General features: G+C 45.0%; 2 protein-coding genes across 5 annotated transcripts in view; one reads left to right on the forward strand and one right to left on the reverse strand.

Annotated features, from left to right (window-relative positions):
- WNT7A (Wnt family member 7A) overlaps positions 1-25,066 on the reverse strand; it is a 40,547-nt gene extending 15,481 nt beyond the window's left edge. Inside the window, exons 1-3 of the mRNA XM_037386605.1 lie at positions 23,897-25,066; positions 22,774-23,000; positions 10,753-11,024 (exon numbers count right to left, since the gene is read on the reverse strand). Coding sequence (XP_037242502.1) covers positions 10,753-11,024; positions 22,774-23,000; positions 23,897-23,967 — 570 coding nt within the window. The 5' untranslated portion in view covers positions 23,968-25,066. The remainder of the gene's footprint in view (positions 1-10,752; positions 11,025-22,773; positions 23,001-23,896) is intronic.
- Positions 1-25,349, forward strand: part of LOC119147491 (vegetative cell wall protein gp1-like) — a 516,692-nt gene that overhangs the window by 428,488 nt on the left and 62,855 nt on the right. The gene's annotated exons all lie outside the window — the stretch shown is intronic.

Below are 25,349 nucleotides of genomic sequence, written 5' to 3' on the forward strand. Positions count from 1 at the left end.
ATACATAAGTGTTTTCCCCCTCCAGTTGCAGCTGGGACAATAGGTCCACACTTCCATATTTTCAAATAGCTTCCACTTATCAGAGATAAGATCCTACCAGCAGAGCCTATCTCTGTAGCCTCGCGGCTGCCAAGATCAGCATGCCCGTATCCAAGCCAAGAATTTTAACAAGGATCTTCTGGCCTGTTGTCAATGAAAATTTCCTCCTATACTGAAGAAAGTGGAATTTCCTAAATTTATGCATAATGCCTAGTGCAATCTAAGCAAACCTCTTTGGCTTTCTGTCTTTCTTACCTGGCTTATTAGATTTTCTCCTTTTCATTCTAACAGGTATTTTAAGCAATAGTTGAAGCTTTGGTCTTACAGGTGAGCAATCACATATTAAGAGAAATTTGCTTTTAAGGTTTACTGTATTGATGCAGGTAATTCCCCTCGGTCAGCTCACCCTCCAGACCAGAAATAGCTGTCAATTCTTCTTGATAGATCTACCTGTTTACTACTTATGGATTAGTTGAGTAGCAGCATCCAGCAATACCATGAATAGTTCCTCTTTATAAGCCATGTATAAATGAGTCTTGATATCAAGACTGATATTTTGAACAAAGGATTAACCAGTTGCTCTAGGTCTTTAGTTCAGAAGGTCATAGGATGCCTGTAACAACACCTTCTAAGCATCAGTTTCACCAGTATATAAACCCGTCAATAAAAGAAGCCATGCACATCTGTAGCACGTTTAATGTATTAATCAGATATTATTTTTCTAAATCTCTCTTGAAGGGAAACCTTAATATACAAGTATAGCTTTGTTGAATAGAATTACCAAAAAATCTTAATGCTAAAGTATTCCTTAGCATGATTATTTAAATCCATAATTTTCTGGAAAATATTTTAAGACTTTGATTATACCTTTTAGTCTAAATTTTCTCCAGCTATAGCAAGGCAGACTTCTCAGGTTGATTTCCTCAGAAAACAAAGCAGAAGTACTCACTTGATGTCTGGCTCCCTTCTGCCTTCCTATCTTCTCATGTCCCACTGGTAATGGCTGCACCTTTTTAGTAATTTCCACCAAATATGAGAAAGTTTTGAAGAAACTTCTGTGAAATAAAGACCACAGGGAGGATACATACTCCAGATGGTAGTGTGAACGCTAGCGTTGTTAGATCCCAGGCAGTTCACAGAGAGTTTGCCATCACCTGTAAGACATGCTTTTGCAGAAAAGCATCTCCACCATTTCATTGTTTATGTTTCCTGGAGCTTTTCTTTTTTAACCAAGGTCTTAATCCAAGCCTTTTGGACACATTTTCTTGACTCCTTATTTAACTTCTTTATTTACATGTTATTGTGCCATCTCAATAGTTAATTGTTTTATGACTGCAGGATTTATATACCCTGTATATAAAAGATAACAGTATGTGCTATGACTCAATTGAAACCTCTTGTGGGAATAGCCCTGTAAGAGAAGAGTGGCCTTATATTTAGTATAAGTTCTAGTATGCTTAAGGCAGGGCTAGTTTCCTTAGGGTAGGCCACCAGCTGATACTACCAAGAGACCCTATTACTAGAGCACTAGCAATACATGTTGCCTTAGATCTGATTTGGAGTCTGTGAATATTGACGCTTTCCTTCTGTTTGTCCCAGAGGACCAAATGTGGATCATCAGGTGCAGCTCACTTTTAGGTACCAGCAAGCTGAGGGGTCATTTCAATAACCAGCTCTAATGCAAATTAACACTAGTCCCTTTTGACACTAATTGGGCATGCAGAGCCAAGCATCCTCTGTGCAATTACCTGAAACCCTTATCCTTTAATAGATCCGTTCTACATTCTTCCAGTACCAAAACAGGCCTTGTTTGTGTACTTGTACTATAAGGTTGTTCTTAATTTCATCGATTTTTTAATTGTTTACTGCAAAATACCTGGAAATTCTTTCCTTTAAAGCAAAAGTTTGTTCTATTTGTACAGCAAATTTTAGCAATTATTGCTTTTGGTAACTGTTCAGGGCTTCGTGACTCCAGAGTTTTCTGCCAACAAGTGTCTAATTAAGCATTTAAACCAAACTTTAGTGTAACTTTCACCTTTACCAAAACCTCTGTTACGTATTGTTCCTACTTAGCCCAGGTGACTGATTTCATGTTACTGACTCATCCTTGCAAGGATCTTGGAAATGTTCCTGGAGATACTTTCAGCTCAGACAATACAGGTCTGGGTTGTAACTGCAGAAGATTCCAGTTTCTGTGCCCATTGATACAGCATGGTAGCAGAGATTCAACCGCACAAGCCTAAAGTTACATGATGAATGTATATACCTCATCAGAGATGTCATGAATGAGTGCTCGGTGCACTGCTCGGTGCAAGATCTCCAACATAATTCAGCGTAAACTTTGTGTAGTATAAATGCTGCCTACTTGTGTATTGAAAATGTTCTCAGTGAATAGCCTGGCCTAAGCATTAGTTTCCTGCTAACTTGGCCAATACCTGTCTTCTGTTGGATTTTGATGAAATTGCTAGAATATGGAGACAGAAGTGTCTAGTTTTATGCAAGGAAATGAGTCTTACATTTGGAAACCTAAATTTGAAGTGTGACGGATGTCATCTGGGGAATACAGGAGAAGCAGAACTGTGCTCATCAGCTCTTTCTGAAAATTTTGCAACAACATAGACCTACATTTAGGTATGAAGCTCACAAATTTTGGATTCTGATTTAATTTCTCAATAAATCATCATAAAGAGCAGATTAATAGAAATAATACAAGGCAAAACAGCCATGCTCAGAAGCCAGAGTTAAGGCTAATAGGTGCTAAGTTTTCTTTCCTACAACTTCTACTACATGATCGGCATAAGTTTTACAATACCCAGACACAGCACATATTTGATTTGAAGTGATTATGCTTTGTGTAGCTTCATTTGTTTCCAGTCAGTAATGGCTGTTTAGAAATGAGGGGTTTTGTTCTGCGACATGAGAGACACCGAAGACTCTACCAAGGGTTCCATGCCAAATCTGCTGAAAACACTGGGAGAACGGAATAATCCATATAGCAACTGGTTTTGTCTAGAGATGTTCACCTCTGAGTACTGAATGACAAGGGTATGCCCTGTGGGAAGAAGTGTCCCTAACTGTCCAAAGAGAAAGACCAAATTAAATTAGAAAACGTCCAAAAATGTGTGACCCAACCAGTGGCTTTGCTGAGCAAATTAATCGTTATAGCAAGCATCTGATTATTTCAGTTATAAAAGGTGCATGACATTAAGTTTGGAATTTGAGATCTTTGTTATTTATTAACAGACCCTGGCCCTCAGTCTCAGCTATCTTTGTCAGCAGCATGACAGATTGTCAGCTCTGGTAATCATATACATGAAATGCATGTTTTGCTCATAATGCCAGAATTCTCTAAAATTGCGACTGCAGGTAAGTGATAGCATTTATCATTCCCTAATCTTCAGTGTAAATCAGGAATTCAGTTTTCAACCACATAAGATATAGGAGGGAGTTGAAAGCCAAAATACAAGTAGGACCATGTATCACAATTTCTGATTAGCTGAAAGTGGAGGACAAGTGGAATGAAAATTCATTCTTGCGGATTACAGTTCTTGTGCAGTTCAATTCCCTCTCATAACTTAGACTAACATTAATGTTCCCTTTATCTTTAACCTGGGTTGTTGAGGAGATGCAGAGCTTGTCTGTCAAGTTCGGACTTTTTTAAAGACTAAAAGAAATCTAAAGAAAGTAGGAAAGCCATAAAATTGTACATTGATCCTTTCAAATATAAACAAAATACTGTAAGAGTGCACAGGATGGTTTGGGGCGTTTTTTTCACACCCAGGAAATTGCCCAGCAGAGTCTTGCTGCGCTCTGCAAACACCCAGCAGGAGGAATGGGATTTTTGGAAGCACTCAGCTTGGTCCTGTGGTCTCACCAACCTCAATGGGAGTTTTCCCATTCAGTGAATTGGAGTTCCTCCAAATTTAGTGCTTGGCCTTTCTGGAAATCCTGCTTCCCCTCCCCCCCCAGCAAACGTGTGGTGATGAAGTTGCAAGGGAAGACTTTGTTGCACCTAATGCTTCTTTTCTAATTGCGCTGAACTGTAGCTGTGGTGCCAGGCCTTGAGGCTGGAGTGCTGGGAGAGAGGGGAGGTGCTCCGAGCATGAGGGCTGCAAAGCACGGGAACTGGAGGGCAGAATGGGACTGGGTTTACCTCAGATAATGTGCTATAACTGGTCCCAGGCCTGTGGGCGGACACTCCCCTTCGCCTGTACCTCATAGCCACATCACTTGATCTGTCAGAAGTGCTTTTTACATATTCCATCTGGTCACAGTAAGGCACAAGCCACATGCATAAACCTTCTCTGGCTGCCCGGTTTAAGCCAGGCAAAATATTGTACGGCTTAATGAAGCGAGCCAGCTAACAGGGCATTCTACGTAGGCATATTTGGTGCACCTAACACCAGATTTTCTAGAAGTTACGTGACATTTTAGCAGTAGAGCCACATTTTTGATTTAAGACTACTATTGCTTTGTATGGAAGTGCTGTGTAACTGAAGGTTGCTTGCGCAGTGTTTTAGGCATGGTTATCTCCATTACAGTTAATGTCTGTATGCCCTGTTCTCTTGTACTGTACAGTCAATGTACAGTAATGCCCCTGCTCTGCCCTGTTCTCCACTGCCAGGCTGCATGCTAACATGTCTACCAACCTCATCCATCAGGGGTCTCAACACCTACAGTTAAAGTCTGTCAGAATTGCTACTGCCGCTACTGACAAGGGCATCTATCTGCCAACAGACCAAGCTCCCCATCTTCCCATGGGAATGAACACATACAAGGTCTTTTCCTGGTCTCTTATCAGCAAGAAACCTTGGAAAGGGCTCAGGCAGTTGTGTGGTGCAGGTGCAACACAGGGCTGAGCATCGTTCGTGCTTGTTGCTCTTACATGCTCAACAACCCTGTTGGCAATGGAGGTCCAAGTGAGGGAGTAGTAAGGGGAGCTGGGTGTAAATGAACAAGCTCTTGAAAGAGTGGGCATCACAATTAGTCCTGGGTATGCTTCTCTCTTCAGGATCCCTCACAGGAATGTGTAACTAGAAGCGGAAAGTTACTCCTGAAAAATGTTTTTTAACTTCAAGCCACTCTAAATCAGGAATGTACTACAGCTGTGATTGTTTCCCAAGCAGTTAGTATCTACCAGTAAAGAGGAAAATCATTCATCATCTTTGTATTTAAGGACATTAAGAACTAGAAGCTTCTGAATACAAAAATCAGGAATATTTCTGTGCTCATGCCAAAAAAAAAAAAAAAAAAGTGAAAAACTGTTGGAAAATGTTAAGTGCAATTGCAATTGCAAGGGCACTGTTACGTTCTGAACTCCAAGAAACGTGGCTGTGCTGCTGATACTATAATATCACTTGCTTGCTAGTGCCAGGAGTATCAGGGCAGCCTCACCCAGTTCTGTTCTGCTCGAAGCTGGTCTCCTAGACTCTCTGGAGTCTATGGTAATTTTCAGCAGCCCCAGACACAGGCAAGCTTTATTCTGGTGTACGTGTGCCATTAGAGACATTCTTTCTGATGGAGCTGAGAGATAGCCGAACACAGAAGTACATGTTTTTGGTTACTGTTAGCTAGTTGCACTGTGTGCAGAGGTTGGGTAGGGCCAGGTTACAACTGGTACATCTATGTGGGAAGGAATCTTTTGGGTTCACTATGGGCCCCGTGTCCTCCTTGCACACCGACTGTACCCTGCTAGCACTACGCTTGCCAGGCAGTACGCATGCCTGATGGTCTTCTGGAAACGGAGCTCCTGCCAGGAGCCACTGGACTGCTGGGGTCCCACTAGAAGGCTGTGGGTTTCCCGGGGCAGGGCCACCCCGGCAGGGCTGCAAGCCCACAAGCTGCACTCCCTGCCCATGGCAGGCAGCTAACTCAGCTGCGAGTGCAAGGAGGAATAGTGCCATGTTTTCACGTGCCTTAAGACTTAGTTCAGGCAAATCTACTAAAGCTCCAGAATTTCACACCTATATTCAGCAGAATTATAAATGTTAAATTTTTTGGCCGCCTCTTTTATTGCTCTTGTCTCTTTCTAACAACGTGCTAGATGCTTACAACCTTACAAGTGGTTCATCTGCAAGAGCTTGTGTTCTGTGCTGCTTCTTGTAGTCAGGCTAATAGGCTAGTTAAAGTAAAAGGTATCTTGCATGAAGTAGAAATAACTGTCTCCTCTAGAGAATAGTTAAATTCTTGCAGTGCCGTAGTGATTGCACACTATACGAGAACTGGAAGAAGTTCAGGAAAGTTATATGGCAGCAATCTCCTGAGGTCAGAGATGCTAGCAAGTAAAGGGAGTGAGTGTCATAAGTGTAGGCTTTACAGAATAGCTTGCGAGAACTCCCGAACCCCATGCTTTCCAAATGCTGGTGTTTCGCTTCAACGTTATTACAACTTTCCCTAAAGGATAAAATACTAAACACTTCAGTCTATTATGATCATTGCATGATTCACTTCAGAAACACCTTCTGGTTTCTCACAGCTTTGCTTGATATTTGCAGCACCTCTGTCAGGCATGTACTGCACTTCTCCTATGAGCCTTAGAGCTGAAAGGGAAAACTGAAATGCTACCGATTAGTTACCTAAAGTTAGTGCACCTGGGTATGTCGCCAAAGAGAAAGGCTGAATAAAAATCCACCTTGATGTGCTCTTGAATTGCAAAAGCCTTCTAATGCAGCCTGTGCCCGTGATTTATAACAATGACTCATAATATTGCATTATACTTAATATGATGTAATGCTGATGCAAGATGCCATTCGTGGAATTTCAATGTCACAGAGAGAAAGAGAGGAGAGAGCAATCTGGTCATGTACCTTGCCATACTGTCAAAATTAAAAGTTTACAGCCAAAATATGCAGAACCTTTCAGCACCTACTTTGCTACTTTTTAGCAGGATAACTTGAAGAATAACATTTTTATTTCCTGGAGCATAAATATCTCTCAGGCATACGTTATTGTGTTACTTACAGTAATTTAATTAACTTTGTACTTGAGAAGACAAATTTGCTAACAGACAATTCAGTCTTGATATTATAACCTATCACATGGAAGTTTGCAGGGCAAATCAGAATTATACCTTAAATTAATTCAAGCTTTATCTTTCTTTTCTGGCCCAGCTGTTACGAATTCTCCTCCTGTTCTCCCTGTACTGCTTGCTTCTTCCTGCAGTGAATCAGCATTTCAGGAAATACTAATTTGAAGAGGAAAGACACCCTAAACTCTGTTTCTGGAGGTCAGAAATAGCTGCTCTCCAGTAGGTTTGACGAACGATGTGAGGCTTCTCGGGCTGCTTGGGGCCAGTTTTGCAGGGTGGGTGTGACCCCTGTTTTGAACTCTGCCCCTTTCCCTTCCAAGTAGCCTGGGAACTTGGAAGCTGTGCTACAAAGCTGAGTCCTGCTGGTTCGTCACCAAGACGGGGAGAGAAACAGCGTTAAGAGCCCTGTCCTTTAACACCGGGGAAAACTGTTTCTTGTTCCGCCTCAGCTGTGAAGGCATCAGGGGTGCTTGTTCCGCAGGAACCGCTGCCATCCCTGGTTAGTCTGCAGTGTGGGAGCAGCAGGACGCGGAGGCACTTCACACAGGCCGCTTCGGGTGGGGGTGCTTCTGCCTGCACCCTGGGCATGCACACAAGGATTTTTCAAGCATTGCACTACCAAGGCTGTTGAGGAAAAGGAACATGGATGTTCTCTACCTATGACCTCTAAAATCCTCCACATTTGACACAGTCCATTTTCATTTACTTCTAGAAAGTGCTGACAGATAATCATTCTCTGACAACGTCATGTATTCGGAAGGTTTAGGGAGACTGCTGTTGGCACCACAGGAGGCAGAGAGACATCTGCCTAGGTAAAACAAGACTATGAGAAGGTGGAAAATCTTGAACAAGATCTCCAAAAAGTCTGGATCAGACTTTTCCTGGGGGTTCTCTGTTGGTTTACACCGTGCAGTCCTACCTATGCTCAGTTTCCTGGCTATGCCCAGCAGGCATATGCTGCAGTGAGAAATCTGTCATCTCCTGCTCACCAAGGTGGAACAGATTGATTTACCAGTGATTCTTGAGAAGACAACTAGAGAATAATATATGTGTGATTTATTAGAGTGCATCCTGGATCACCTGCAGCTGGTATCATCCTAAAGAAGGACCTTTGCACAGATCATTCCTGAGTGCCCGGGGAGCAGGCACAGCACACAGTGCAGCTTCACATTGCAAGACCAAAGAAGAAGAGGGGACCAACTTTTGAAGAGAGCAGTGATGCCTACAGGTGGAGATAACAAATCAATAAGAATTGAACATCTAGTTTATTTTTGGAAGCCCAGTAGGTGCCAGTCTGTCTCCTAGTGCATAAGTATAATCACAAACCTAGCCATGGGCAAGTAAAACTAGACAAGAATGTGTAGCCCAGAGGAAAGCCACCAAGAATAGATTGTGTGGAGGCTGATAAGATCCATATTGCTCCAAAAGGGAGAGTACCACCTCAAAACAAGACCGTCTTTGTTGTGAAAGGGTTAGGTTGTGAGAGACCTAGCTTGCCAAACACCTCTAATGGCCTCCCTCTGCCAATTGTCTTTAAATACTGTGATCTTTCACATAAGAGCAAAGCCTGAAAGGAATCTCTCTAGCAAAAACATCGTTTATTCACTCTGTACAGGATGGTGGAGCAACATGCCTCTTCTCAGTCATGTTACTCTTTCCTTCCCTGCAGATTTCAAACAGAGATTTGTTCGAACAAAGATCAGTAATTTTGCTCTGTAAGGGATGCAGGAAGAAGCGTAGAAATATCTCTCGATCAGAACAGTTCCTGAGCCTGCTGGAGAAATGGCAGATCGCCAGAGATAGCACACACCACTGTTCTCCCAGATAACAATGTGTAGAGCTGAATCTTCCAGACATAATCTTTTAGACAGCAAATTGTGCACATATAGGTGAGAAACGCAAGGAGCTCGTGTCCTCAGGGGGAAGCTGCTGAATGCCTTGCCTTCCCACAGGCCAGCTCGAGGACCAGCAGCCCTCCTCCTCTACTCTATGTCCATACCTGGGTGATAATGGAGACAGAAAATGCCACCTGATGTTTTTGCCTATGTCTTTGAGCTTTGCGTTGGAAAAAAAATTCTAGGCAACAGCCAGTTCCATCTATGTTTGCAGTTCTCTGTAGGCTGGTGTGTCATTTCTTGGGAATCTTTTACTGCCAGAACCTATCAAATAAAAGCAGATCTTTCAAGGAAGTAGCTTTCCCCCAAAGGTGAAACTCCTCTGCTATTTTTTATCTCAGTGGATTTGTGCTTGTATAGCAGAGCAGACTGTGGGCCTTGGTGTTTTACCAGGTTTCTCAGTGTGTGCCTTCACGCTGCCAGAAGCCAAGAAATAAAGGTCTCGGATCCCTTCTTTAGCAAATATTAATGGATCGTCCTTGAGCTGTTCTCAGAATTCAGTGCTAATTTTGCTAGGGTTTTGAAGTGACATATTTTCACTAGAGAGCCAGACACAGGCACTAGGGATACTAGACAGAGGAAAAAAACATAATGTCACCTCTAAAACTACTACATTAGCATTAAATAAAAGGCCAGGCTTTTGTTCAGGATGGAAATGGCTTTTCTTCAATACAATTTGCTTGGCCCCAGCATAAGTAGAGATGTTGCAGAGCCTACAGGTAATTACCACAACAAAAATAGTACCCACGAATTAGCTGTTGTTCCTAACCTCCTTCTCCCATTTGTTTCTAAGTCACACTAAGACACAGCAAAAATCAGGTACTAATGCACAGGAGTGCAAATAGTGGAGAAGGTAAAATAGAGAGCTAAGAAAGCAAGAGGATTTAGCTTCATTCTGTAAGATGTGATTCGCAAAATGGTAACTCCCGTGGGGAAAGCAGCTCCAGACTGTACCTGCACATGGCCGTGTGGGAGCACACAGACATCCCCTGGCTATTACTAGCTGGTATATATCAGAGCCCTCCACCACCGAGGCTGCCCTGAGGTGTGCTGGAGAACGCTGACCACAAAGATCTGAGGAGCAAGATCAGACTGGGCCTTGCATCTGGAACGGCTGCCATTGACAATCAGAAAACTGGCTGCGCCCAGCAAACAGCAAAGGCAGCAAATTCGGGGCATGCAGTGTCCAGGAACTCCAGGAAGTGTGTGTGTGGAATGCTGCTGGATTCCTGTCTTCCCAAGCACTGGTTCTGCAGTAGCTGCTTTCAGCTACCCAGTCCCAAAGAATGGGAAGGGGGCGGGAATCTTGCTGTGCAAAATGATTAACCAAATCCATAAAATGGTGTAACAGTGAAACAGCCTGTGGTCTTTTTGCTAAAGTATTTCTCTCCTTGCAGATGCAGTCCTCGCACAAAGAGCAAGGCTTAATCAGTTGGGTTGCAAACGATCCCTTTTCAAATGAGTGAAAGTTCATGTCTGAACCTGATGAGAATCCCATTCACCCACACAGTAGCAGGCAAGCTTTTTATCACAAGTATCATTTGACTTTCCAGATAAAATGGTTTGTTTGCTTTTTTTCTTTTTGCAGCTGTAAAGAGTAACATTTAGACAAATACTTGACAGACAGATGCTCCAACAAGCTAGTATAACTCACAGAGGTGCCTACTTGTCTACTGTAAAATGAGGTTAGCGTTCACGCGCGCTGTAGTTCTCACGTGCTGTTCGTGATCTGACCCCACCTCTGGTCCTAGGCTGGGGGTGGCTGCACCTGAGGAGAGCAGAGGGACTTACCTTCCGCCCGGCCTCGTTGTTGTGCAGGTTCATGAGTGTCCTTGCATTTTGCTTAATCTCCCGGGCATCCACAAACACTTTGGCAAATCCTATTCCATATCTGATGTCAGCAGAGCAGCCTCCCCATTTCCATCCTTCCTCTTTATGGTACTGTCCTTGTTTTTCTTTGTCACAACCACAGTCACTCAGGTTGCCTTGGGTACAGGCAGCCGTGATGGCGTGTGCTACTCCAGCAGCAATGATGGCGTACGTGAATGCTGCCTCTCTGCTCCCTGAAATTAAAGCGGTGCCGTAAATACATGATGCAACATGGTGACATTAGTTAGAAAAAGATAAGCAAGTTCCTGCGGTGCAAACATCAGAAGGCTATTATTAGAAGTGCTGTAAATCTGCAGGCATAAGCAGGTCTCTACTTTTCCAAGTATTGATTTCTGTGGATGCTCACTCTCTAAAATGATAGCTCTCCATGAGGTAGTAGGAGATAAAGTATTATTTAGGCAACTTTACGTATATATTTCTAGACAGTATTACAAGTAGTCAAACTAAACTTTTTATAGCAAAATGGTGGGGTGGCACTGCTGGAGTGCAGCTCAAAAAGAAAGAAAGAAAAAGAAAATAGGTGGAATTGGGGGTGAAACTGCTAAAACAACCATATCCAGCTTTTTAAAAAGTCAGCTCAGAAATGGAATTTTATTTAGAAATTTAATTCTACACTAGAAGGTATTTTTACAGGAAAACAACCTCTGTTAGAAATCTTGTTCTGAAAAAACTGTAAACAAACTGGAACTTTTTTTTTTCCACACAGAAGGCATCACAAGGTTTTCAACACTGACATTTGTGCAGACTCAATGAAAAAAGTTTTGGGTTTAATTTCAAAATTTCTCACAGGATGGAAAAAAATCCTGACCCATTGTAGGTACCATGACAAAAGCAAGGCAAAGTAACAGCCTCACCAGAGGGCTGTGAGGAAGGGGTTAATTGTGCAATATGGCTATAATCACAGGCTTCTGTTTGTTTTGGGGGGGTTCTCACTTTATGATTTTATTTATCTTCTTGAAGCTTTCTTACATTCTGGTGTGTGGATTTCCCATGTGTGGATCCCATGGGATCTATGAAGACTTTTGGAACCAGTTCTGCTCAGAGGGGACCTCTTCAAAATGTAAGGAGGTTGCAGAGGTTGCCCATGTATATCAAACAGCCCTTTAAACGTTCTTGAATCTCCCAAACTAAGAACTTGCCCCTACTCTCATTTCTCCAATGGCAAAATGTACCCTTGCATCAATAGGATCGGAATCAGGCTCTTAATTAGGAGAGGGCAGATGGGAAGATCAGCTTCCCTTCTCCAAACACCCGCCAGTTGAGTTCTGGCAGACCTCAGCTGCTGGCAATAGTTTACTACACATGAAACAAGCACATTTCTGCTGTTTATTGGATTTCACAAAGAAATAATCACTTGGGAAAGAAATCTTACAAGCACTTCATTCTTGGCTACATCCCTTTCACATATATGATCTAGATTTCTGTACTTGTCACTAAATGCTTCTTTTAATGAAAAATATTCGCTTCCTTATGGCAAGGAAGTAAAATGGAAAACAAGATGACATAATCAAAATCTGTTAATAGGCGACTTCGTGCCCTTTTATTAGCATAGGCAATATTCCCATTGATATTGCTATGGACTGTATTTTATTAAGGAACTTGTAGTTGAGTATCAGACTTCCTCAAAAGATTTCTTGCTTCCCCTTATTAAAAAAAAATCATAAAATGTTGAATTGCTGTGACTGTGGACTTTGCAGATGAGGCTTTCTAGAACTAGTGGCTTTTAATGAAATCTGGATGTGGGATAGAAATCCCAGTGTGTTTGGAGCTGTGCTTAGTGCCTCTGTGCAGCTGTGTGGGGAGACCAGAGGAGGCAGGTGGAAGTGTGGTCCCACTGCAGAATGAATCTGCCAGGACCAGCAGTCCTTTCTAGTTCCTCCTCCAGTTTATACTCAACAACAACCTCATTATTTCAAGTACAACACTATGAAAAATCCACTCATGAACACGGGCAAGTACAATAAGAAGTCTCAGTTTCTCTACTCGGAGGGAAGGAAAGCACTACACCAGATTTCTGTTTCATGATGCAGCAAATGGGACAGCATAAAAAAAAAAAAAAAAAAAAAAAAGAGTTGAAATTTGCATATGGTTCTGTTTTTCCTTTGGTTGGATGATTTCTGATCTAGACCAAGTTGTTTTCAAGATCTAAAATACGTAACACTGGAAGATCATTTTAATCTGACACTCTCAACACTATAAAGACTAAGCAGCTCTTTAGCTTCCTAGAGGGTAGCACAAGCAGAATCAAAATCCAATGTCAAGCTTGATCATGAAATATATTACACAAATTAAGTTATTTTGTCCTTTTGGGGGGGGGGGGGGATGGGTGAGGGGAGCAGAACTTTAGCAGCTTTTTAAAACTAAAAGCTATGAGATTACAAGGTAAACAAAGCAAGTGTCTGGAGGAATTGACTCAGGTGGGAAGTACCTTGGCACTTGTGCGCTATCGATAAGGTGGCACAGGCTTGTCACATCTCCATCAAACTATCCCTGTTCTCCATAAATGATTCACTTTTTCAAACTTCATTGCCCTTGTCTGGCTCATAGAAACGTCAGCATGCAGGGTGGGGTAGGCTTAGTTCCCTTTCAGCCTCCTCTGTGACAGTGCTTTGGATACCAAAACAGCGTAACAAGGTTTTTGTAACCAAAAGAGTTAATATGAGAACATGCATTTTCCTGCCACTTTTAAATAATTAATACTACTGCTGTACTCCTGGTTTCAGCAGAAATCCCTGGAGGATCTCAGAGGGAAACACTGCTGCAACAAGGTACACTCAAACAGCAGCTTCTTGCAGGTGGCACTTTCCTCTGAGCTTCTGCTGAGGCTCTAAAGTAGGCTGACAAGGGAAACACGGCTCCACACTCAGTCTGATCTCAAAATATGGGTAGGTTGAAAGGTGCAGCCTCATCACTTCTGGATTCCCAAAGATGAACAATTTGGGAAATGACCTGATATGATTTTTGGAAGCCAGAAATGTGGGAGAATAATTGAGTCGTCCTTTATTTTCTTTCTTGTTTACTTTTCAGCCTATACTTTTTATGTGTATCAGACAGCCAACTTAGACCTGCGCCTTACTTTCCCTCTGGAAATTTAGTAGTGAAAAGTTCAAGATCTTAGTGTTAGAAAAAGTTCAGGCTTTGATATCAACACAATACTGGGTCTCTCTCATATTTACTTTAAGGTGATGGTGACTGTATGTCAGAAAATACTTGATAGGTGGGAACAGCACCACCGGTTCAGAGGGACAAAGAAAGCTAGCAACACAGAAGATACGGTAAAAATACAGGCTAAGGAAAGAACAGAACTGGCAGCAATGCATCACACCATGTGAGACACAGAGCCCACTTTGGCTAACGACCAGAAAAAGCAAAACACTTCTTTCCTAGCAAAAATAGTTAATAAGCTGATGGTAATGTCAAGGGTTCCACTATTCTGTATAACTGAGAGGATGAGGAAAAGTCTAATCTGCAGTCTTGATCTTCTCTAGATGGCTAGAAAGATCAGACGGTGGCTGGAAGAGTAAACTGGTGTGTTTTCAGCAGTGAGATGAGAAGAGAGCTTTGGAGAGAATTTAAATAAAATGTACTCAATTGGCAAGAGCTATTCAAACTGGCTCTTGAAGAATTTTTTGACCCATTCACTAGAAGCATTGGGTGGAGACCCAGGAATTAAATCTTCTTGCAGTCAATTCCCCACTAAATCCATCCTTAAACTGAAACTGGAGTTAAATCTATGATTTTAGATATAGATATATATACGTATGTATTTGGAAAAAAATTAGAATTTAATTTAAAAATGCATATAATGAACAGATCAGTTGATCTTTGTGGAGGATTGGTGCAAATTGTGATCCCAGATGCAGGTCAACTTAAGAGGTTTTAATGCAGGCTTTTCCAGCCAGTGACTTGCAAGGGTGCGCACAAACCCACTTGCGATGAGTTGGCTGGCAAAAGGAGTGCCTGAGGCCAACAGGGGCTGTGGAGAAAGGTGGAGAGTTAGCTATCTGTGTACCAAAATGGTAAGCCATCCTTTCAGCTCCCAAATGACATGTTCTTCTCATTATCTCGAATAAGCAAAGGTTAAACCCAGGCCAGAGCCCAACTCCAAGCCTTAGCAGGGTCAGAAAAGGAGCCAGCAGTCTCTCAGAGGTTGCTCTGGTCATTTACAAGGCCAGAGATCTGACAGGGGTTTCTAACCACGGCAGCATGTCCAGGTATAACCGCTGTAATAGCCTAAGTGGTGTTCAAACTCAGTGCAGATGCGCTGGGGCTGGTGGGGAGGGGGGAGACCCCCCAGGTGCCTGACCCCAGCAGTGCCACCCACCAGCACCCAGCCCGGCGATGGGGTGTGGGCACTGGTGTCTGCTTGGCGCCGCTCCCCCCATCCAGACCTGGGGCTGCCCTCAGTCTAAACAAGTGCTTCAGCGCTGTGTGAATTTTCTTCGTATGTCGGACATACATATCTCACTGCTCTTTCTATCTTTTTCTGGACTTCTATCAGGTACGCGGTGTGTTGCAGCTCCATTTGCTTTGATGGCAGACAGCTTGGATCCACAGCTTCCAATGTTTCTGCAGCTCCGCTCTTGATAAAAATTGTCCTCCAAAGCACTGGAGTCCTGTCTTTAGACCATTCACTGGGCAATACGTGACAATCCCAAGTTGTCTTTAACTTTGTCTCTCAGCTCTGCACAGTCAATCACCATCACAGAGTGTCAGATGTCATAAAAGGAAGCACTAAGATTATCACAGGTAAGCGCAAACATAAATATTACAAGCACAGGTGGCTCTCCTAACACTGAGCCTAACTCTACACAACTCATGCATACCTTGGAGTGTTAATCCTGCAAATGCTTGCACGTGTATCTTTGCTTTTCTATATAAACGTTTGTGAGACTAGGCTTTGGCTGATCAGCAAGTGGCCTGCCTGTGTATCAGCTGCAAAGAGTGGTCTGCATTCTGGTTTTAATTTAGCTAACTTAATTTTTTTAAGTTTAATCCTAAAAATTTGAACAGCTTGTGAAAATCTTCATTCACGCTGATTAAGAATGAGAACTTAGTTTTAAAAAGTAATCCAATACCTTAATATTGCAAGGGAAACGGGACCTAAGCCTGCATGATACAGAAAGGATTTACTTGCAGGTAGGTGCTCAGTAGTTGAGTAACTCTCAGGATCTAAGTGTGATTCTAAACAGCTTGGCCCACCCTATCAGTCCCCCTCATAAACTGAGCTGTGAAATAAAAAAAGATAAATTTCTATTTATCTCACTGGAAAACATGGGATGTATTTTCTGCTATTTAAAGCCAAAGGGTCAGCAAGGGAGTTATCTGCAGTGACATGAGCTGAAATATGATTGTGAAAATATAAAGATGGAAAATACAACGTACCTTGCCAATTATGTGCCACAGCTAACATTACTTCACATCTCTCTATAGAGGTCATAATTCATAGCTAGGAAAAATGAAGAACAGGACTCATCCTCTGCCTACTTTGGGGTGTGCCTCCTCCTTCCTTGGTAGACTATGTCTACTTTGGCAGGCTTTTTATTTTTATCTTTCTTTAACCTAGCATGTGTGATTAATAAAAATTGTTAAGCCTTCCCCCCCCCACCCCCTTTTCTTCCCCCTTCTGTAATGGTTCAAAGTTTTGAAGGGTTTGGTGCCTTAAAATATTGTTCTGACTTGAAATGAGAATGCCAGTTCCCTATAAATTGGCAGCATGTTCTTTGCAAAGATTAGTAGCAGAAATAAAGTGAGTTGCTCTGAGAGGCATTTGAGACTTTGGGGGAGTTTAGTCACTGCCCACTTTCACCAGCTAAAATTTGTTTCATCAACACATGACATTCTTGGAGAAAAAACACTCCAGGTATAGTGATTACTTTTGAGACTACTTTCCTTAAACTTACGAAGTTACTGGTCAAGACGTGCATTACAAAAATCACAGCCAGTATTTTGGAGTCCAAACAGCAGCTTCCCCTTTCCAGACAGCTCTGATCCCTCCACTCCACCGCCTTACTGTAGGAAGCACCACGTACTGACCCTGCGATGGGAGATAGCTCTTCTACCTTTCTAATGAAATGTAATCTTTTTGTTTCACCGAAACATGTACTCACAAGACACATCTGAAGGCAGGTATGAAAACCTTCTGATGGGAATTCCAACCGCAGTGACCTTGGGGCAATGTTTTCTCTCTACTGTGACAGTCCCTGCTGAGAAAGATTGACTTTTTGGCATAAAGCAGCATGTTGGGTTTTGGATGTTCAGGCCATATTTCAGCCTGGTCTCCATTTTGCCTGCAAGTAAATGTTCTCATGCAAGATAGTGACATTAAAAACTGGTTGTAAGGGCTGGAAACTTAGCACAGAAACGCAGCTTCTGACCTTGCTCAAGTAGATAGCCAGCCTTCTGTTAATTACAATATTTCTTTTCTCTATATCTCAGGGGTTTCATAACACCATTAATTCAAAAAACAGAGTATTTCTCAATCTTTCTTCTAAATATTGATCACGCTGAATAGTGCAGTAGCACTTAGAAGCTAGTTTCCCATAGACTTGTGCAGGTAATCTTCCATGCAATATAAAAACAGCAAGCATATTCAGGATGACCTACCAGTGGCTGTTTACTCTGTCTGTTATTTCTTAATTCAAAGAATCAGACTTTAAAAAACCTAACACAAGAGACTACACCAGTATTTGAAATCAAAAAGCTCCAGGAAATGACTGGAGATTAAATCCTTTCTTGAACACGCCTGTACTGGGTTGCTTTCAAAAGCGTTTGTCTTTAACCCAGTGACAGAATGACATTTTACTCTATTTTTCTTTTAACTCTACCAGACCAGAGAGGAGGATGAGCTAGATCTAATTCTCTTTTGCATACCAGCAAAAGAGAGAGTTCCTGATAGCTACTGAAAAACCTAGTTAAGAGTTTGGTTTGTAGGATAGCTGTCATTTGTCTCAATAGGCAAGAGAGGGAATGTCCCCTCTTCCTTTACATTGTTGAAGCCACAGGCAAAAAGTTTATTGTAATAGATGGAAAATAAATCCCTGCTAAATTCAGTCCAGTGTGCAGTGTACAGCTAATAGTGTACTGTATCAAGGAAAGCTACCAGCCTCTCCTGCTTTAAGGTGTACATCTGGGTACATCTGTAATGATCCCTGAGTCAAAGGCGTTGCACACAATGTACATAGGTGCCGAGCTGGCCTGCTATGCTCAACCGCTGTGAGACCAGTTTGTCCATGTGGATTCCTGGTTTGATTTCAGCTTCCCTTATTCACATGAGTAATGTCAGATGGATTAAGGTATCAATGCATTTTTCAATGTAAAAGAAACCGAAGAATTGATGCATTTTAGTAAGACCAGGATGAAAACTTGGCTGAAACCAGTTTTGCTGTAATGCTCTTCGGAGACCACGCATAGCTCTCAGCTGATTTCCTCCATCCTCTCCCCTGCATGATCCATGACAGTTTCTGCACGGTTGTAGTGCCTTTCTTTTCATAGATCTACACTGGAACGAGTTTCCACTTTGCTGTGCCACTTTGTAGAGATTCAGTCAAACAGTTTGTATTATTTTTAATTGGGAAGGATCATCTAATAGTGGCAGTGCTGCTCAGTTACAACAGAAGGACATAGTGGTTTAATTTTTGCCCTGTGATGCCAATACAGTGCTGTCCTCTAGATACCGTGAAATATATGCATATCCTAAGGCAATGATTTGAGGTAGTTACTCCTTGGCTTGTGATTGCCACAAACAGCAAAGTTACTGTTGACTACCTCTTCACAAGGTTACACACTGTAGAATGGGCTACTAAAGGCACCTGAAGAAAAGCCTTCCCATAGGACGTGCTCTTTCTGTGATCCATCAGAGCCCAGATGTGATTTTCAGATTCTATCAAAGGCATCTCTGATTGCTCAGAAGTTTATGCTTGAACCACACTTCACCCGAAGAGAGGTGGGCAGGAGATTTTTGGCCTATCCTGCTTTAAAACCTTGGTTTTGATTGTGACCATCTGCAGGAACAGAACTGCTGACCACTGTAAAAAATGTTTGGTTTTAAAAGTGTCCGTAATTGCAGTGTTGCATCATCTCCATGGTTATTTTAAAAATTCTCTTTGTGACTTTACATTATTAATGAGGTGTCTATAGAATTGTCTAGAAAAAAAACCAAACTTGTGTTCATCTTGATTGCAACTTTATCATTTCCTGTTGTAACTGGACCAAGTTCTCAGCTGGAGTAAACTGCTGTCACTTTTACTGTATTTCTCTTCATGTTATTGGCACTATTGTCACCAGCTGTCACCATAAGGTATCCACAGTATGTCAGTAGGGAAGACTCTCTTTTGAAGGACAAACTAGATAAAATGACACAAGAAATGGAGAGTATATGCTGTGCAATGATAGGAAGCATGCTATAAGGAGCTGGAAACTCCAGTCTGTGCTCACAAATACACCGTATGAAGCATGGATGAATTTAAATGGTTGCTAACTAGAAACTAAATTATCACTAGAAGATGGTTTATATGTGAATTTGTTAAAATACAGATAAACACATGCTTAGAATAGGAAAATTTTGTTCAGTGCCTTCCTTCCACTGACTTTGAAGTGTTTCACCAAGTCTAGTATCCCTGTTACCGTTTTAAAAATAGGAAAAGAGAAGCACAGAGGACGTGCACCACAGTCCCTCAGCCACACAACAGCAGAGCCACGAGGAGAACTCAGGCCTCCTGAATCACCCTCCAGTGTCAACAAAAGAATTGAAATCATTTGGGTACATTTCCGTAACATTCATAAAACATAAAACTTCTACCCAAGAAAGGTAGAAGTAATGAAACCTGGGTCTGAAGAGATTTAGGTTTGTGTGCCATCAGAATCATGGGTTGGGAAATAGTTCACAAGAATCTGTGGTATCCAAGGGAACTTATTTGTATGGACTAACACACGCAAATCCTATTAGCATAAGAGTTACTGAAGCACATCCTCCCAAATTGATATTAGACTTTGCTCGCTGCACGCGTTGAGCAGCTCAGCAGCCAGGCGAGCCACTTTACTGTCATTCTGAAGTCATATCCTAATCATAGCGCGTGCGCGTCAGGGCCGCTCCAGAGGCAGAGCGAAGCCTCTAACAGAGAAAGCGGGATGAGGTCATGGGTGGCCCACTGACTTTATTGCCAGTGGCAAACCAAAGGTGCCCCACGTACTTTGGAGGTAATAACTTTAAGGATGTAATTGGCCAAGAGATATATTCAGTCTTTGAATGCTATAAGAAGTACTATTGTATTAGTTGCTGTTTGAATAGTATTTTGTAATACACAGCATGGCAAAGAACTGAGAATCTAGAGCTGTTGCTGGTAATTAAAAAAGCTACAAGGGTACAGTCTCTGCTTTGATGGTAACCTCAATTGTTCTTGTGCACAGTAACCTTAAAATACACCCTATAGCATATACGGTCCACCGTGTCACACGTCTCTCCCCTTTCCTGTTTTGAGTAAGCCACACGGGACTTACCTCCTCCTGGCCGTGGGCACCAAATTTGATTTATGGCTTTATAGCACATAAGTTTTACCCTTTTTAACCTTTATTTCTCTCAATGGTAACCTAGAGCACACCCCAACACAGAGATCTTGGGGAAAGAGAGAGAAATGTAGGAAAGAGATGCTTTTTCCTTGTAGCCATAGAAAGGCGAGCTGTGTTGGATATTCTAGGTTTCTACACATGCTGCAAAGGAAGAAGTAGAAGAACAAGGAGACAACCTGAGTGGACGTGGCTACGTTATAATGTTTCATGGTGTTCAAGGCCCTGAGTATGTTTATCCTTGAGACACCATGCATGTCTTGTGTGCAAGTAAAATTCACCATCACGCCTTTCAAGTCCGTGTGATTTTTATCGACCCTTATTTTCAAATGTAAATGTATAACCTCTTTAAATTTGAAGGTTTTGGTTATTCTTTAAATTAGTTTTATAATTTGGATGCCGTTCAACACTTGACTCTGTTCTGAAACCAACGATGAATTTGCCCTATCTATCTTAGCCTTGTAATGGATAGATAGAACGTATTAAGAGTTATCACCTCAAAGACAGATCAAAGTCTACTTCCTTTAATATTGACTTTCTTTAAAAGGACCTAAATATAACCCACTAGCTAAATAATTCAATTTTGGGAGGGGGGGAGGAACTGAGTGCATGTTTGTACAACAGACCACAATAACTCTGCAGCTTTATGATTTGTTGAAGAAGAAATCCTTCTCACATTTTCTGTTTAAGGAAATGTTACTCTCAGACTAAATGAGCCCAAACCTGTCAGCCATCCAAATGGACTCTTCACTGACCTAAGTGGCAAACACTTGCATGCATCACTGACAGGAACAGCTCAGCTCAAGGAATAGAAACAATGAGCTAATCTGAATAAATGGTCCATTTTCAGATGTATCACAATGTCATGCAGGGTCATTTTTACATTCCCTACTTGACTCACTTTGTTTGATTATCAAAGGCGTTGAAAGATCGGTAACTCACATAGGACTTTCAAATTTAGTCATCTTGTTCTCTTTCTGTTCTTTCCTTAAGTATCTCTAAGTTTTGGAAAATACACATATCAGTGTGCACACACGTGATAAAATATACTTTCAGTTAATGCCAGGCGTTTCCAAGAGTTCCAAAGCAGAGTGGCAAGGCTGTATCTCTGTGTTTCATGAGAATGCAAGGAATGAGGTACTAGGGACATACCCTGCCGTTTGCCCACGTATGACTAAACGGTGCCTGGAGCCGGTCCAGTCCAGAGGGTTTCCCAACAAGCTAGAAGCCAGGGCACAGCTGCTGTACGACTGCTCGGGGCTCTTCTGGCTTTTCTTCTCAGTCACTTCTTCTGTTCTCATGAAATACCCACGTTTTCTCTCACGCTAATCATTGTTTGATGGGCTTTCTGGGTTTTTGCGTCTATGTTTTAGGTGGGGAGGAGGCAGAAAGACCTCAGGGCTGGAAACCATAGATATCAGCTTCAACTTCTGGATGCAGAATGCCATACTGCAAGTGATTAGTTTCCAAGTATGGCTCTAAAAATGGCTATAGCTGTATTCAGAAAACACTTTTCCTCAGTCTTTGTATTTTAAGTGCTGTGGAATCAACAAACACTGAGTAAGCTCCACTCCTGTGTATTGTGCGGTACAGGGGCATAAGAGTTTTAACCTTGTCTGTTTCCTCAGGTGTTTGTGTTTGTCATTACTAATGCTGGTTTAGTTCAGAATGTCAGTATATTTTGTACTGTTGTAATAACCGAAAAAAATAGAAACTGGAAATGGGATCTTCTGCCTGTTGGTTGGAACAGTTTCTATAAATGCCCTGACATCTCAAACCAGAACACCCGTTCCTTCTGGTGGGAGAGAGGGCACTAGATAAGAATAACTATTTTATGTGGTGGAAATGTCTTATAATGCAACTGACCTTTGTCCCAACAAGTCCAAACATCAGGCCAGCATCACTGTTGAGGTGCCTGCACCCCAGAAGTGTCATTCTAACCCCACGCAGCATTCAGTCTCTGACCACTACCTTCAACCCGAACCAAACACCATTTTTGCATCCTTAATAAGGCTGCTGTCCTGTGCCCACAAATGGAAAACCTTTCCAAAAGGATTTGTGAGAGCAAGGCAGTGAAACACTGTGGTAGGAGCTAATGCTAAGGCCTGTGGAAGTGCTTTCCTGAACCACAGCAAGGGCCACGACAGGTACCCTGCTAGGAGGAAGCACTGATGTCAGTCGCGTTGGTAATGACAGCCATAGCATCCAGGTGGACATGCTCGAGGTGACAGTCCTGCCCTGGCTGGCACAAGCTGTGTGAGCCAACAGCTGTGCCCCGTGACACACCCCATGTGCCCCCCCTCCTTTTGGTGTCATGCAGCTGGGAGTTGGTCACCAGTGAGCGGAGAGGCAACGTACCCACTTTCAGCTCCTTCCCGAAGACGGTCCTCTCTCCTAGGGCTGAGCAGTTCCAGCGCCCGTTGCGAAACTGGAACTGGCACTCGTTGATGCCCATCTGGGACCCTTCCCCGATGACGATAATAGCGTCGGGCCTGCTCTGGCAGATCGCCCGCTGCCTGGGGGCAAGACCCGGGATCTTGTTACAGATGATGCTGGCTCCCAGGGCCACCACAGAGGAAAAACCCCTGCAACGACAAGACACCGGGGTGGCTGGGGGACCCTCGTCCCGGAGACGGATGCAGCACCCTGCCGCCTCCCAGCGCTGGCAGGTGCCCCCGGAAAACACCCGCCTTTCCCCCGTCGCTTCCCTCTCCCTCTCTCCGCAGCCGGAGCGGAGATAAGGAGCGCGTGGGCTCCTGCCAAAACGGGACGAACTTCCTCATTCGTAAATTAAAGCGCAGGCAGCGGCGTTGCGTGCCCGGGCCACGCACAGGCAGCGGGCCGGCAGGGTTTTCCCTCTCCCGCGGAACTGCTGGAGGGAGGGAGGACGGGGATAACGCGCTCTGCCCGCAGGCTGCGCCGCCTCTGCCCGCAGCCGGGCGCACCTGGACCGGCAGCGCCGCGGCGGCCCGGGCCGGGCCAGGCTGGAGCGGCGGTGGGGGGAAACCGCCAGGCGGAGAGCCGCCCCCCGTCCCGCTCCCCGCTCCCCGCCGGGGTCTCCTCCGGCAGCAGCCGCCGCGGGGTTTCCGTGCGGGGAGGCAGAGGCCCGGCCCGCGCTGCCGGCGGCGGCAGGTAGCTGCGGGAGCCGGGGCGGGGGCGAGGGCGGCCGCGGCACCCCGGGGCGGAGAAGGGCCGGCTACCCCGGGGGTCCGCACGCACTTCCCCCCGCCCGGCCCCTCGCCGCTCCGCACGTTGCCGGGGCCGCCACCGCGCCCCGCCGGAGGCTGCGCCCCGAGGGCCGCCCGAAGGTGCGGGGCTGTACCTGTCTTTTACGAAATAATCGTGATCACCACCATCATAATTTTTTTTTTTTTGAGACTTCCCGAGTTAAATAGTAACAGGTCTGGGCAGGTTAGGCTGAAAGCGAGAGAGAGCGCAATTGTTATAGAAGAAAGGGAAAAAAAAAAAAAAAGTTACTTACCCGATCTTGATATACACAATCCCCAGGCTCAGGAAGATGTGGAAGATCCAGCGCCTTGTTTTCCTGTTCATATTCCTTGCTTGCCGTGTCTCAGGACCAACATGCGAAACGATGCGTGCCACGCTCCGGCCCGGGGCCGTCTCCGGCGGTGCAGCCGCGGGTCACGGCAGCGCGGCCGAGAGGGGCAGCCCCCGCCGCGCCCCGCGCCGCCCGCCGCTGCGCGCTGGCGAGCCCCCGCAGGCACTCACCATGGCCCTGCCCCGGGGCTCTGCGCGCCGCCGGCCGCCTGCCCCGCTCGCTCGCTCTTCCCTCTATCCCGGATTTGTATGCCTGTCACACGTAGCGCTTTATTGCTGCCGATGTATGGGCTGCGGGATCCTGAGCGCCAGCGGCTCCGGGCGCTTCCCCCAGGTTCAATGTTAACTACCTAGCTCTCCCTCTCTATCCCCCCCCCCCCCCTTTTTTTTTTTAACTCCCTCTCTTCTTCAGCTACTTGGGCGTGTTCTCCAAGGAGGGAGTTGTCCAGCCGGGGGGGAAGAAAGGCGGGGGAGGTGGGAAGAAGGGTAACCAGAAATGGCAGGCAGATCACCTGCCTGCAAGGAGGCTCACAGCGATCCTCCTCGGGCGGAGAGCGCGGCTGCTCCTGCGGGCACGGCCCGCGGGAAAGCGGCTGCGGGGAGTGTCACCGGGGGCTGGCCCCGGGGCTGGCCCGGGCCCGCCGGGCGGCATGGGGCCGCCGCGCTCGGCCCGCACCCCGCGCTGCTCCGCACCGGCCGGCACCGGCGAGGGGGCTGAAGTTTTACACTCCGCGATAGCCGCCCGTTCGCCGGGGCTGCCGAGCACCTGGGGCTGGTTTTATGCCTTTGCCCCGGCCCCGACGCTCCTCCCCTGGCTCTGCCTCCCCGCGTGTAACGTGCCGCCGCTCTCCCTCTCGCTTGCCGAGCCGAACCGGCGCGGCGGGGCGAGCCCCGGGCAGCCCGCAGCATCCCCGGCAGCGCGCCCGGGAGCGCTGCTTCGCCTGCGCCGGGGCGGGCGCGGGAGGACCGGCAGGTGCGGAGGGGCGGCCGCCCCCAGCCCCCCGCTGCCCTGTGTCGCCCCGTATGTGTCCCTGCCGTGCCTCTCCGCCTAGTTTTGGACTGATCCTTCTAGTAACAGAGACGGGGGCGCCCCGTCCCGGCGGGCCAGGCGTGGCAGCCGGCTCTCATCAGGTGGCTGCGGGACTGGCCGCGCCGGGGCCGACCCCCGGGGGCAGCGGGCGGCGGGAGCCGCGAGGCGCTCCGCGGAGCCGCCTTCCTGCCGCAGGAGGGGGGGGGCGGCCCGGACGAGAGGAGTATCCCGGCTCCTCGGTGCGGGGATTTACACGGATATGGTGACTATTTTATTATCCACTCGAAATATTTCAAACAGGGAGGTTACCTAAATGATAACAGGGGTGTGGTGCGGGAACTGTTCC

This window comes from Falco rusticolus, chromosome 4 (genome assembly GCF_015220075.1).
Source record: "Falco rusticolus isolate bFalRus1 chromosome 4, bFalRus1.pri, whole genome shotgun sequence".
NCBI lineage: Eukaryota > Metazoa > Chordata > Aves > Falconiformes > Falconidae > Falco > Falco rusticolus.